This window comes from Micropterus salmoides, unplaced genomic scaffold (assembly GCF_014851395.1).
Source record: "Micropterus salmoides isolate LMB-PRFRI ecotype aquatic unplaced genomic scaffold, ASM1485139v1 Ms_hic_scaffold_12, whole genome shotgun sequence".
NCBI lineage: Eukaryota > Metazoa > Chordata > Actinopteri > Centrarchiformes > Centrarchidae > Micropterus > Micropterus salmoides.
The window spans coordinates 7,542,937-7,557,761 of NW_024040263.1; the positions used below are offsets into that span (position 1 = coordinate 7,542,937).

Sequence of the window (14,825 nt, forward strand, 5' to 3'; positions counted from 1 at the left end):
TCTGGTATCATTTAACACTTCTCTGTACATTTTTATTTGCTATTCACATCACTTGTCACTGATCGATCGCTGCGTTCCATCACATCAATTAAACGCTTTTGTGGTGCTTGTAGCCGATTTTACTCACGGAGTCTACTACAGCTGCAGCTGCTTCAGGCTTGATCGGCTGGACTTGCAGCCTCTCTTTTCCTCGGTTTGTGTAGTTTAGTGACTTGTTTAAACAGACTCCTTACTCATTTTATACTTATGACTGTTGTTTTTGGAGGTTTGCGACTAACCAATGAAAGGAAAAAGCACTCGGAGATCTTTCAATTCAGTTTATTGATTGAAAGTTAACTAAATAATTTTCCGTTGTTTACTTTCAACACGGATCAAAAAAATACCATAAATTTGTTTCCCACAACTTATTTGGTCACTAAACTATTTCACTCCTCTCATATAAATATAAAAAATATATATATAGTCTTTCACCGTATAACACTACCCATGATGATGACCTAATTAGGATGAGGAGCGATCTGATACAATTTCCCAATACTTTTATGTAACAGTTATTTGAAACAAGAAAAAAATAAAATAGATAACCTTGCTTGTCCATAACAACAATAAAAATAATAATAGGCTACCAATGAACTACTATGGCTTCAACAGGTGGCATTTTATGCAAGGTATTGAAGTACTCAATTGGTATTGGTATCACTTTAAGGGTACTGGTTTTGGTACTGGTATCGTAAAATTTGAAACGATACCCAACCCTACACATCCTGTATTGCCCCTTGCTTTTATTAGTGTGAAAGACAAGCCACCTCAGTGCCAACATGCCACTAAGGTCAGTCACTCACCGGCTCCACACACTCAAACTTCTTTCTCTCTTGGATCTCCTGCAGTTTGCACACATAGTCCAGGGACTCCTCCTGAAAATGTTGCCTCATGGTTTCCACCTGGCTGTCTGCCTGTGGAGGCAGAGAACACACACACCATGATGATTATCGAGACAGACAGATGCATGGAAGCAAAGAAGAAACATTGCAATGTTTGTGATCCTGTTCTATTTCAAGATTTTCTTGTTATAGCAGTATATTCTTACAAAAGGGATACTGACATTGCTTAGCGCTCAATCAAATACTGAATATACTTAAATCAATTTAATTGAAATAGCCCTAAATAACAGGGTTGTCTCATAGGGCTATATAATCTGTATAACATACAACACCCTCCATTGTCTCGATTCATAAAAAGAAAAGCTACACACTGACAAAAAAACAAAACAGGAAAAGCCAGAAAAAATGGAAGTGAAACAGAGAGGGGGATCCTCTTCTGAAGCAACAGTAGCAGAACTGTAAAATATCCATCCATCCATTATTTATGCCTGCTTGTCCTTTTTTTGCAAGATTGCAGGCAGGCTGGAGCCTATCACAGCTCACTTTTGTTTGAGAGGCGGAGTACCCTGAATGTACAATTTGTTTGATGTCACAGGGCTAACATGTATAGACAGATGACACACTCAAACGTACACCTACGGGCAATTTAGGGTTGCCGGTGAAATCCTGCGGCTTTGGACTGTGGGAGGGAACCAGAGCACCCCGGGGACAAATTTACACACAGAAAAGCCAGAGTCGGGATTTGTTTCCTTCTTGCAGTGAGCCGATAGCACTAACCACTGTGTGCTATCCTCCAAAGTGATTTGACATTTACTGATATGATTAACCGATATCAAATTTTTTTTATCGCGATAACCTTTATTGGCCACATTGCCCAGCCCTACTCCGATGTGTGTGTGTGATATATATATATATATATGCAAAGCATTTTTAAGTGTAGTAAGTAACATACCTTCTTACTGCAGTAAGATTACTGGCTGATATCATTGCCTACTAAATGTCAACTACTGATAAGTCCTTTTTTTCCCACTTTAAAATAAATAAGATCAAAGTTCACATACTGCTTTTCATACTATATGCTACTGTCTATTGAGTTGACTAACAACTGATGCAGTGTTGAGAAGGTTCATGACTCCTGTGGCTGTGAACGAATCACTGGGTCTATTTATTAAGTCTGATAGAAATCAGTGTTGGTACCACAGACCCTTGTGTCACAAGAGTCACAGAGAACAGAACAGCCTGCAGTCATAATGTCAACAGTTTCAAGTGTCCTCTCTGGTTGGTGTATACAACATATGGGTAAGCCTTACATGGCTACATGACATTGCAAAGACAAGAAGAGAGGAAACATTTTTAAGCAAGAGGTTGCTATATTTTCTTGCACATCACTTTATTTACTTCACTATGTATTTTAGTATTATTTTTTGATAAAATGGTATTAAGACTGGCCTAATTTCATTCTTCGGGTTTACAAGGCAGAATGACAATAAAGATCCCTTGAATCCTTTGAAATTTCCACAATATAAAATTTTTATGTCATCGTACATTGCATGGATTGTTCCCCAAACTACAGCAATCAGGCTTGACCTTGGCAGCACAGCACAAGTGAGTACACATTTCCTTTCCAAACAAGCCAGGAAAACTATGGCAGCAAGGCACGTCAGTGGAAACACACACGGTCCAACAGGCTTTGCAGCAAGGCTCTTCCACAAGGCACAAAGGCAAAAATCAAAAACAAGGATTCTCGACCCAAACAAAATACCCTTTTCCACCCATTCTGCAGTCATTATGAATTGCTGGGTTAGGTTGGGTAATTTTATTTGTACCTGTAGGTAGATTTGGTTTGCAGTAGACAGACAAGTCATCCATGTTGACACACATTGTGTGTGTGTGTGTGTGTGTTTGCACAACACTGATATGATAAAAGTACTTAAGGCTCCAAAAAAATCAGGATGCGATTCTGTATGTTACGGAGAGTTCAGGGAACGATAAATACCTCGTTTAGTTGTGGCTCTTTCTTTTTTGCCGACATATTCAGAAGCTTTTCCAGAGAGCTGTAGTACTTCTCCGTTTCTTTCTCATACCTCTTTCTTTCCGCCTTAAGAAGGTACAGTGGAAGGTGGAGAAGCATATAGGAGAAAAAAAACACTTGATCATTCTCTGGGACAAAGAAACTAAAGCTATGTTTGTTGTATAATTTATACGCTATAAGCATCCAACTGTGAAATATGGATTATTTTGTTTTTGGATACAGCAAGCATACAAACATATGAACTAAGAGCTATGAAACATATTGTGAAGAGGAAATAAACCATCATACATTACCCTTACTGTACCAAGATGATCTTTCCTGAACTTCTCCAGGGGTTTCATTAAGGTTTCTGTGATGTTTCTCATCTAGACAGATATAAGCCACAACAAAACCTTCATTATTGATAGAGCCCATTGTTATTTCATATGACACAACATTTCCCAGTCTTAAGTGTTGTTGACTTCAGGGAAGAGTGGCAGCTGTATAAAGTATCTTGGCCTCTAGTGGTGCTGCCTTATGACTGATGCCCTACTGGCCTTGATATACTAAATTACATGTCTGAAATTACATAACTGTTATTCTAAAAGTAGATTTGTCTTTAAATAATGTAGTATGTTTTATTATGTATGTTTGTATTTTTCCTCATTACTCCAATGCTTCTGCTCGGCTAACTGCAGGACATGTCTGTGCCTGCATGCCCATCCTTCTTACTTTGCACTGTGATGTCATCCCACTCTGCTGAGCTGTGCTGTGCTGAGCAGCGTGTTTACCATTATGGTCTGAGCCTGGCGCTAAAACAGTCATCTCAGTCAGCTCCTGATGAGGGGCCCACTCCCTAACCTCAGACACTACAGACAGACATTACAAGACAAATGGCTGTTTATAGGAAGTCACAAACGCTAAACTGTGCATCCCTGTCCAAAGAAGAGGAATGTTTTAGATGGATTTCTTCTGAAAGTTTTTTCTTAAACCATCACTGGCCATTAAGCCTACTGCTTAAATTAAAAAATTAAAAGAATCCTCAAATGAGGAGCTTTTGAACAAGTATATCAATATAACAAATGAATCACAGGATGGTGCACCACATCTGCAGTATAGAACATCGTGTAACACTTTTCTTGACACTTCAGCATAGCAGTTCATGAGGATGTTATAACTTTCTTCATATTGGATGTGTGATTTTGTGGTTTATAAATTAGCAAGTTTAACAACGCTGTCTGATGCAGGGGATAGTGTAATGGTGTCATGTCATAATGGCCGGTACTAGCTCGTGTAGATCTGTCTTGGTGTTTAAAGCTTGGGTGTAATAATGTGGATATTGACTCCTGTCCTCTATGCAGCCCCTCCAAGGCAGGAGCTGTGACAGTGACCTTGAGACACAAGGGGAGGAACTGTTTGATTACTATCAATACTTATCCACTCACTAGGAAACTGGTTTGCTCTGCATACAGGATGTTGTACTGTACACTGGAGAAAATTAAATTATGAGTGCCTGGATCTCTGGTGGAGTCAGACATTAATAGATGCAAATACCAAATATGGACAGTAATAGGTGTAGCCTGGATGGAAATGCCCACTGTGCAAGGACACACAGTTAAATAAACCAAGCATAACTAGCACGCACGCGCGCGCGCACGCACACACACACACACACAGGTATTTCCCTTGGCTTTCTAGCAGGTTCTGACTGGTTGTTCTCACCATCAGCTCTCTTTGGTCTTCTAGGTTCTTGAGGAATGAGGAGAACTCTTGCAAAGACTCATCTGAAGGAGAAAAAAAACCCAACTTGGTTACAAATGAAATCATTCTGCCTCACTCTCTCTCTCTCTCTCTCTCTCACGCGCAGCGTAAAATACATTATGATTATCAGTTGTTTCCACCACAGGTGCACACCAAAACTGCTCTTAATTTGCTGGTAGAGAAAGAACCATAAACAAACATTTACAGTGCATGTCTGCATGGTGGTAACAAAACTAGTGTTTAGTTTCCATCATGTGAGGAGGCAAACCCACACTTACCAATACATTTCTCATCATCTGTCTTTGCGTCGCCGATGTACTCAAACTGAAACTCCCCCAGGCACTGAGCAAACTTTCGCTGCGCCATCCCAAGCTCTGAAAGAAATATAAAAAAGCATTACACGCAGGCTTTAAAAAAAAGAGGCAGAATTCTTAATAGGATTCCACTGTAATTTGTCAAAACATTTAGACTATGCACAATACAATTACTTGTCATCTTCATTATAAAAATAAAAAGTCACATGTGAAAAGTTCGTCTGATGCAGAACAGAGTTAATCACTTTGCAAACATCCTGTTTGTCTACAGTCTGCTACATCCTGTTGCACATCAAACCCTAGTGTGGCAGGAGGGCAGGTGCCACAGCTTAACACATGCAAATAGAGAGCAAATGTGATTTAATTATTTGTGTGCAAGGCATAACCTTATGACGGATAATGGATAACCCAAATGCTGACATAAAAAAGTGCAATGGCACTGCAAAAAAGTAAATCTAATATTACAATGTATTGCTCAGCCCCAGTACCCTAAAAATCATCATCCCTGATAAATCATCTCCCCTGAAAAGACCCTCAGGCCGTTAGAAGTTGTTAGGAGACTTGGTGGACTTAATAAAGTGGAAAGTAGGCCTACATCTACATGATAGCCAGGCACAAGAAATAACTCAAAATCTCTTTAATCTTGTTGCCATTAATGCCTCTAATGAATGGCCAACTATAGGAATGAAAATGCCAAGCCTAACCTCTGGCTGGACGAACCTCAGGCGAGCCCTAACATGGGTGACTACTCTCTGAGAATTGCACGCACCTTTGTAAACCCTGCAAAACACTGCAAACATGCTCCTGGATCTACATTAAACCAGGTTCTGATATTGAGAGGTGGAAAAATGAGATTTAAATTTACCCTCCTCTGCACCCCTACATGTCAGTAAACACTGCAAACCAAATCTATTTCCAAACAGTGAAGAGATTCCCCGAGGTGGGATTTCTGACCCACGGCAGTCCCCAAGGGAAGTATGACAGAATGCGGCAAGGGTATTTTTAAGACTGGAGCTACGTGCAGTTTACTGAGGAGCAGCAGTGTCATTAGACTTGGCAGAGAGCTGGGACACTATAGGAAACAATCAACTGAGCAATGCCACTGAATAAAGCTCAGACACTGCTGAGCATCTGTAACTGCTTCAAAGTCACTCGACAGCTAGCTGGAAAGTAGAGCTGCAACTAATGATTATGGAGTGATTCAAGAAAATATTGTAAATATGTATATGTTCATACTCAGAAATATCATCATTATTTACCAAAAGGATGTTTTCAACTTGCTAACTATTTGTGACCACCGTGGCACATACCCAAAGGTATGTCATAAAGAAAAATACATGTGATAAATATAGAATTTTGTTCTCATGCATTTGACAAACTCCTTAAAATAATTATGAATCTCATTGGTAAACAACACTGTTTTGTTGTTCAGAGTTTTTTGTTGGACTTTGTTTGGCAGCTTTGGAAAAAGCCAGGAGCATGCTAACTGTGAGCATGATTGCATGCTAATGTTACCGGCACGCTAACAGGCTAAATGTTTCATTCTAAACATCAGCATGTTAAGATCCAATAGTTAATAGTTAGCTAACATGCATGTCCACAATTACCATTAGCTACTATCAGACCAGTTAAATTTACTGTATCTTGTAATATTAATTGAGCTTTTGTTATCACGACAAAAAGCTTTATATCTTTCGATATCGATAATTATCAAGAAAAGTATCAAATTGTTATTTCTTCCGAGTTTAATGGATGATTTTTGCTCCTGATTGAAAGTTGAAGAACCCAGATGGTCAATTGGGGTTTAAACTCTTCTTTGTGGTCGGAAAGAACAGAAACACTTGATTATAAACAGTGGATCACTTCACAAATCTGAGGTAGAACATTCAAAACTATTATGATAAAATCTTTGTCAACAAATATGCATGAGTGAAGTAAAAGCTTTTTTCCTCAACAAAATTAACTAATTATTAAAAAAACAAGCCCTATTTGTTATATTGCTACTGAAAAAAATTATATCGCGATATTATTATTATTGTTTTATTTCCCAGCCCTATTCTTTGTTGTTTCTTCTAGCACTAACCTTGAGTGATTCTGTTACTGCAACTAAAATTGTCAGAAACACATTTAATGCATAGCTCTTAACATTTTATTATTTTTGTTATATTTATTTTGTGTCAATTTGCCTCTATCTTTGATAATACAAAGTGTAGCCAGACAGAAAAAACAGGGTTGTTTGCATGCAACAAAGGTCCCCAACTGGATTTAAAAGTGGGTTTGTTAGTGCCGACTCAGGCTTTCGTAAAGACAGCAGAAGCCCTCCCATATTCTCTGAAGGAAAAGCCCTGGATGCTCAGTTTCTTAACAATGACCTAGACCTTTACAAATCCAGCAGATGTTTATATGCATTCATTTATTTGAGCTGTTTGCTATGTTTGCTCCTTTCTATCCATGGCTTACACACTCCAGGTTCTCTGAGCAGTCTGTGTACACATGCTATGGATTAAATCTGCAGTGGGCCCAAAGCCCAAACATGTGAGAGGTTTTGGACAATGTCTGCCAGAGGCTGGCACAAAGGGCATGGCTTCTGCCTCAATTGTTTATTTCAAACTGTGTGAAATCCAGTGCTGGTCGCTCTTCAGCTCAAACTCACATCTTTACAATTCCAAAGGACACAAGGATAAATGGGCAAACCAAACACCTGTGGCCAATTTGTTGTGAAACTACAGGAAGCAAAGGGATGCAAACCAGACAATGGGAGAGCTTGTTTATTACAGTATTTACAATTGTTTGTTCTTTGAGTATGTCTTTATATAGCACGTGGAGGAAATGTTCATTTTCTTGTGGGCAACGTAGTTGTTGTCTTTAAGAAATAAAAAGTTTAATCAGCAAAAGAAATGCAATCGAAATGTGCTGAAGGCCATTAAAAGCAAACTGCCTCACTTGTACAATGACAAATCAGATACAGCTTTGTATCAACAGTACATGTATAATGAGAGTAAGCAAAACAAAAGGACTCTGAATTGTTTATGGCTCATAATAGGTCATTTCTTGGCTCATGAAATTCTGCATGACACTCCGCAGACATAACTTTAGATCATTAATCAAGGAGACTGGAAAAGGGTCTACATCTGTTCTTTCCTCAGACACGGTAAACAAAAAATAGGCCACAGCACAAGCAACATTAAGAGAGTGACAAACAATAACAGTAGAGTGTGAAATCCTCTGGCTCAGGCACCTCTTTAAAGACATTATTTTAGAGAAGGGACAAGAGGAAGGAGTATTATGGGCTGCCTTATTATTGTGAGTTTGTCAGATGTGAGTTAGTGCAAGACTTAATTAGACAATAGTTTAGAGTAGAAACATTGTATTATAAACTCATGTCAACCACACCTAATCATTTTGGAGCTCTTATTGCTAACGCACATCAGCTTTTCACTTATTTGCAAAAAACGTTTCCGTCACAGAGGTGACTTCCAACTGGTGTCAACACAACCTGATGCACTGCTATGCGGGAGTATTTAAGTGCGGGTTATTTGTCAAACACAGCAATTTTCTTTGGAGTGACTGTAAGACCTAGAAGGAATCTAAACCACACAGACAGCAAAAAATCCAAACCAGGGTCCATAAAAGGTAACTCTGGTCACTTTGCTTTTAGGCAATAGTCCTTAATTTCCAGCAAATGGAATGACTGCAGACAACACAAACTATATTGGCATGGTCTATGAAAAACTATCATTTTATAAGTCCAGTAAACAGGATGTGGAGAAGAAATCAGAAGCATAGGTTTTATTGGACCAAGCATGTTCCACATCTGCTATGAATGCATGAGTGGAGGCCTCTAGCGCTGAATACACCACTATGGTCATATTTCACCGCTGCTTGTGTTTATTGTCAAAGACAATATATAATAAGCTACAGACCTTGGGGTGGTGAGAATCTGGCCAATACTGACCACACCATTCAGCACCACTGAAGCACCGTCTCATTAACTCGCCTTTTCACTCCTGTTTTTTTGTTTTTTCTCCTTTTAGTGCTTTACTTTTTTTGTACAAGGTCTGTATTTTTACTAGCTGGTTATTGGTATGAAAACATATTTATCTTTATCAGCATGGACACCTCCTTACAAAAGGCCCTTAAAAGCGTGTTCAAACGAATTTACTTTAAATCAAATCCTGTGCAAACCTCAGGTTACAGCTCACCACATTAGCAGCTACTTTTTACACTTTTGACAGGCTGGGTCTGGGTTGAGCTACATATTAGTACTACCAATTTCTTTAAATCTGCACTAATCAATATTCTTTATTAACAATGGGTATGATGTCTATATGTAATGTGAGAGGGTTTGATTGTAGTGACGAACCCACAGAGAATTATCATCATCTCCAGAGCTCACGCATTTTTAGCGTGTTTATTTACATTATTTTGGTTGAACTATTTTTGGTTAACTCTCTCTGCCCTCATCTGCGTTGTTTCCTGTCACAGCAGGCAGCTGTAAAGACTTACAGTGTTTAGTAACAAGTTGTACACCATAACAACTTTATGCAAGGTCAGTTTTGTATTTTCAGATCGTTCCACTTCCCTCAAAAGGCTGAATAAATAAATAAAATTACTACTGCTTTAACTAATACATCTGAAACAACCTTTTGTTACGATTGCTGGTGTTTCTGCCTCGGCCCCAGGTGCTTTTTTAAATTCTGGCTTTACGCAAGGCTTGATCCTAGCCCTCTTGCTATTTTATTTCACCATATCTTATTCTAGTGATCATTTTGAAAATATAACATTTACTTTAATTGCTATAACTCAATAGCCTTTGTTTGCCCTTCTAATGATCCTTCTAGCCAGGCTTGAAACTAAGAGTGTCCAGGTTTCTGCAGTCTGAGACTCTCTGTGCTTTGAAGCAGTCTGCCAGAGGAACGTGTGGATGATGAGTGTGTTGTCTTTTAAATCCCTTCTTTAGACCGTAGTGACTTTTATAGAAATGCAATTGGTAGGTTGTATATTGCCTATATTTTATGCTCATACTGCGTCTCTACAGATCATGTCATTGCTAGTGCTTTTGGCTCTGCTTTTGTTTGGTTGTGTGATATATATATATATATATATATATATTTTTTTTTTTTTAACTTGTACATATTTTCCACCTGCATGCCAGACAACAACGAAGCAATAGCTACAGCATGCGTTTATGTTATAAATAAAAAGCACATGCAATAATCTGTCGTCATTAGTACTAATAGTAGTTGTAGTCGTGACTTTCTGTAATGAGTCATTATTATACTGAGCATCAATGGAAAGTTCAGCTACTCCGGATAGTAAACACATGTTTTGACAACATTACACTGAACTCCTCATTCTTCAAAGGACATCTACGTGACTGGTGCTGTTATAAGAGCAGCGTAAGTATGGAACAGTGTGTAATGTGTGTGGTTACTAAAGCAAATTAGGGATGCAAACTAGTAATTTTAAGCTAATGAGGGGACATTTCTTTTGGATTTTAATGAGAAAATAATGCTTGGTAATTATCCAGATATCAAAATGCATCAAAATAAAAAGTTTTTTATCATAAGTGATCCACTGTTTGGCATCAAGTGTTTGTCATGCTCTAACCATAAAGAATCACCCAGCCCTAAACGTAATCAAATCGAATTGTGAGGTGCCTAGAGGTTCGCACCCCTATGCCTTTTATTAGAATATTACAGGTATCCTTTATACAGCATCAGGGCTCAGTTCACTGTGGACAATTAGTGTATACTCCAAGAACAGTGATGTCAATGGATAGATTTGCAAGCTCCTTATTAGAGCCATATGTGAGCATGGTGCACAAATCACACCCATCCACAATCTGATTACACAGGCTGAATGCATGTTTAACTCACTGCGGGGTGGACATTTAATATGAGAATATATGAGGCCAAGCTGCGTGGACTTCATTACATAAAACATGAAGAATGAATGTTATCCGTTTACATGAAACTCCAGCATTAACCCACTGCAGGCAACGTGCAGAGAAGGAAGTCATAGCGACAACATTTTAGTCCCTGCGCAGAGTCAATTGAAGTTAAAGCAGCATAGATCAACTGGATACAATCAGTGGAGCAATACACAAAAGTGTCAGATGAGAGGTCTGCATAACTGATTAAAATGATAGTTCTTTCCTCTAGGACAGCAGCTATCACAAGATAGAAATAGTTCTCTCACACACACACACACACACACACACACACACACACACACATACACTGGGGCACACAAGAGTCCAAGGCAAATGCTTCTCCTGCTTTTTGCCTTTTAAAGCAAGGCATTTCTGAGCAAACCTGGGAACTGTCATACTTGGCTAGTTTCTCTGCAGAAAGCCAGAGACCCCAGTCTATTGGCTTCAGCGTATGAGTTTTACAGACCCCACCTTACAACTATCTGATATTACAGGCAAGATTTTTCTTTCACAGGAAAAACATGAAAAAAAAAAACTGGCCCTGTGACATTAAACATTGGTGCCCCTATTCAGAAGAGGTGGGAAGAAAAACAAGGATGACACAATGGGTAGGGGCGGCCCTCTGGTTATTATGGACCAAAGCAGAAGCTGACAGCAACAAGAACAAAAGTCAGGTATGTGTGAGAAAATAATCTTGACTCAGATGCCCACATCCTAGCTCTTAGTGCTTTTTAAAAGCTGGTCAGTGCACCTTTGAGTTAAGATTATTTTGTAACACATACTGTTCCCAAGGTCAATAATGAATGATCATTCTCAAAATATCATATCAGATGTGTATCAATAAATAAGGCTTTTGTTGAACAGGGTCATGATTATGATGCTGCTCGTAATTATTATTTTAACCTTTTTATTTGGGTCCAAAGCGCTGTTTTGATAATACTGTAATCTGACCAAAAGTCCAAAGATTTAATGAAACAGGAAAGGGAAGCAGATACCAGCAAATATTTGGCATTTTATGAGAAATACTATCAAGTCATTTCCAGCTAGTTTATTGTGCAGACACTGATGGCAGCATTTAATGGTCTCTTTATGAGCTTAGGGCCAAAATCATTACTGTATTACACAGCAATAACAAAAATGTTATTACGATATAAAATTATCATTCAATATCGATAATTATCACAATAAATGTCAAATCATTATTTCTTTAAATTTTAAAGGCTGATTTTTTTTAACCAGATGGTTGTTAGGGGTGGGAATCACCAGAGGCCCCACGATACGATATTATCACGATACTTACGTTGCGATTCGATTTTAAATATATTGAGATATATTGCAATTTATTAGCTTTTTCCAACTTCCAATTAGGTCCCTAAAGTCAAACTTTGTCAACATCTGTTTATCTAAAAATATACATTTGTTTGTTCATATCACTTTTTCAGTCCTCTATATGGTCCTGTTAAGTTTTCTAGTGGACTAAAAAAGCAATAGATTTTATTGTTCTAGTACCAAAAAGTTAAAACTTCCATCTGCAATTTATATAATAAAATATCGATACTTGGCGTCCGTGTATTGATACAGTATTGCCATGGCAAATATCACGATACTATGCTGTATCGATTTTTCCCCCCTACCCCTAATGGTTATTGCAGTTTTTAACTATTCTTTATGGTCAGAACATAACAAACACTGGATAACCCAACAAATCTGAGGAAGAACATTCAAAACATCCATCCATCCATCGTCAACCACCTATCCTGCATACAGGGTCGCAGGGGGCTGGAGCCAATCCCAGCTGACATCGGGCGAAAGGCGGGGTACACGCTGGACAGGTCGCCAGTCCATCGCAGGGGCACACATAGACAAACAACCACTCACGCTCACGCCTAAGGACAATCTGCAAACATGCAAACTCCACACACAAAGACCAGGGCAACCGGGGTTTGAACCCAGGACCTTCTTGGTGTGAGGTGACAGTGCTAACCACTGCACCACCATGCCGCCCACATTCAACAAGTAAAATTAAAATCTTTTTTTTAAGTCCCTTTTCCTAAAAAAAATGTCTGTCTAAAATTAAGCGCTAATTTCTAACATCAAACATTTACTGAACATTTGTTATATTGTCTTGAGGAAAAGTATATCGCGATAATTATGATTATTGTTTTATTGCCCAGCCCTAATTACACTTATGTACTGCATAATTCTGTACTTAAAATCATACAAAATCTTTACATTTACATTCTTTACATTTGTATGATTTTAAGTAGTAAGTTAAATGTTTCATTTATCTGTAATTATTAATAGAATAGGCTTGGGATAAGTTACACATTTTTCAACAAGGATTGGCTTGTCCATGTCAGTAAATAGCCAACATGCATGCCAATGTACAGTTGTATATTTTATGCCTGGTTCTTCCAACACTGTCCCAATGTTTACTTAATTACAGTCAAGATGCAAAACATCCCTAGCAGCACATTTAAGTCTGAAATAATTGCTTTGACGTTTTCCATATTACAAAAATTAGTGTAACTTCTTTTCCACTTACTGTATGCCTTAAAACAGGAAACTTCATTGTGCATGTTCTGGCTGCTGCTGCAAAAGTTTTCCGCAAAACAAACCAGAAAAGGTATGTATATGTCAAAGTTCATCTGCAGAAGATGTCCACAGTGTATTCATTTGGCGCCTGTTAGAGTGTTGTTTGTTATGATTTCTACAGTCCCATCAGATGTGCCACTTGGGTCAGAGCTCGCCTGGTCCAGCAGCCAGGGTTTACATGCCCCGCCTTTCCACAGTCCTTCCTGTTCCACTCTCCCATCTTTTCCAGTCTGAATCCCTGCTCTACGCTCGGCTCCCACCTTTGCCCTCGACAGAGCCTCCCCTCCCACAATCTTTCTCCCCCTCCAGCTCCCCGTCCACCAAGCATGCATTACTTCATTCATGACTTCCTGATCCTCAAAATAAGTCTGTAGGGTGAGCCTATGCAGGCTCATAGTATCCTGTCAATAATGATCAAGAGAAAAATCATATATATATATATATATATATATATATATATCAGTATCTGGATAAGCTGGTGGCACATACAGTGTGTACATATATAAAATTTTATTACAACACATCATGCAGTCAGAGGTGCTTCACATAGTTCTCCACATTTACTTGCACCAAAAAAGGAGTCCCGAAAGCATAGTTGTGCCATCAAGCAATTTCACTTTTATAGTAGGCCTTGTTCTTTCTGGAGATGAAAAAGCGTTCCTCCCACATGACTTCACTTCTTGTGCTAATGCGATTTTAATGAAAGATTGTGATGTGGCTCTTTGGCAGAATCAGTAATGTGATTACAGAGTGCCGCAGTGAGCCAAGGCACACCATGGCAGCCTACTCTTAAACCTGCCTGCCAGTGAGAAAAAGACCTTCACATGGCTGGGTTTCCGACATGGAACTGAAAGTGGAGAGAAAAAAAAAAAAAAATACAAATCATTTTGGTTTATAAGCCAATTGATCAATTCACCAGAGGAAGTCCAGCTGTGAATGTGACTAGGACTGACGCCACTGCACCTCTGGCCAACGTCATGTTTCAGATGATTGTAGCAATAAAAGAACATGCAAGAGAAACTTGTAAAACTATTGGTAATGGGCATTGCCAAGATAACATACAATAACAAGCTCTTCAGAGATCTGTAGAGTATAAATATTCTGCTGCAAACAACAAATCAGTGAAGGGTGGTTGAGAGGGTAGAGACAGGACACAGTTCCTGTGGAAGAAACCCTCTGAAACAGAAGCACATCTGCATGTTGCTCCTCTAGTGGGCACTTCCATGTCATGGCTCTCTGGCCCGGAGCCCTGCTAAAGCTTCCTCTCAGAACCAAGGACTTTCCATAGTGGGACATCCTCCCAGCAGTACGAGTGTAGGGAGTCACTG

General features: G+C 38.9%; 1 protein-coding gene across 6 annotated transcripts in view; it reads right to left on the minus strand.

Moving 5' to 3' along the window:
- arhgap10 (Rho GTPase activating protein 10) overlaps positions 1 to 14,825 on the minus strand; it is a 55,583-nt gene that overhangs the window by 36,433 nt on the left and 4,325 nt on the right. For all 6 annotated transcript variants that reach the window (XM_038713127.1, XM_038713125.1, XM_038713130.1 and 3 more), the window contains exons 2-6: positions 4,932 to 5,027; positions 4,615 to 4,676; positions 3,207 to 3,278; positions 2,878 to 2,979; positions 843 to 953 (exon numbers count right to left, since the gene is read on the minus strand). In XM_038713127.1, coding sequence (XP_038569055.1) covers positions 843 to 953; positions 2,878 to 2,979; positions 3,207 to 3,278; positions 4,615 to 4,676; positions 4,932 to 5,027 — 443 coding nt within the window. The remainder of the gene's footprint in view (positions 1 to 842; positions 954 to 2,877; positions 2,980 to 3,206; positions 3,279 to 4,614; positions 4,677 to 4,931; positions 5,028 to 14,825) is intronic.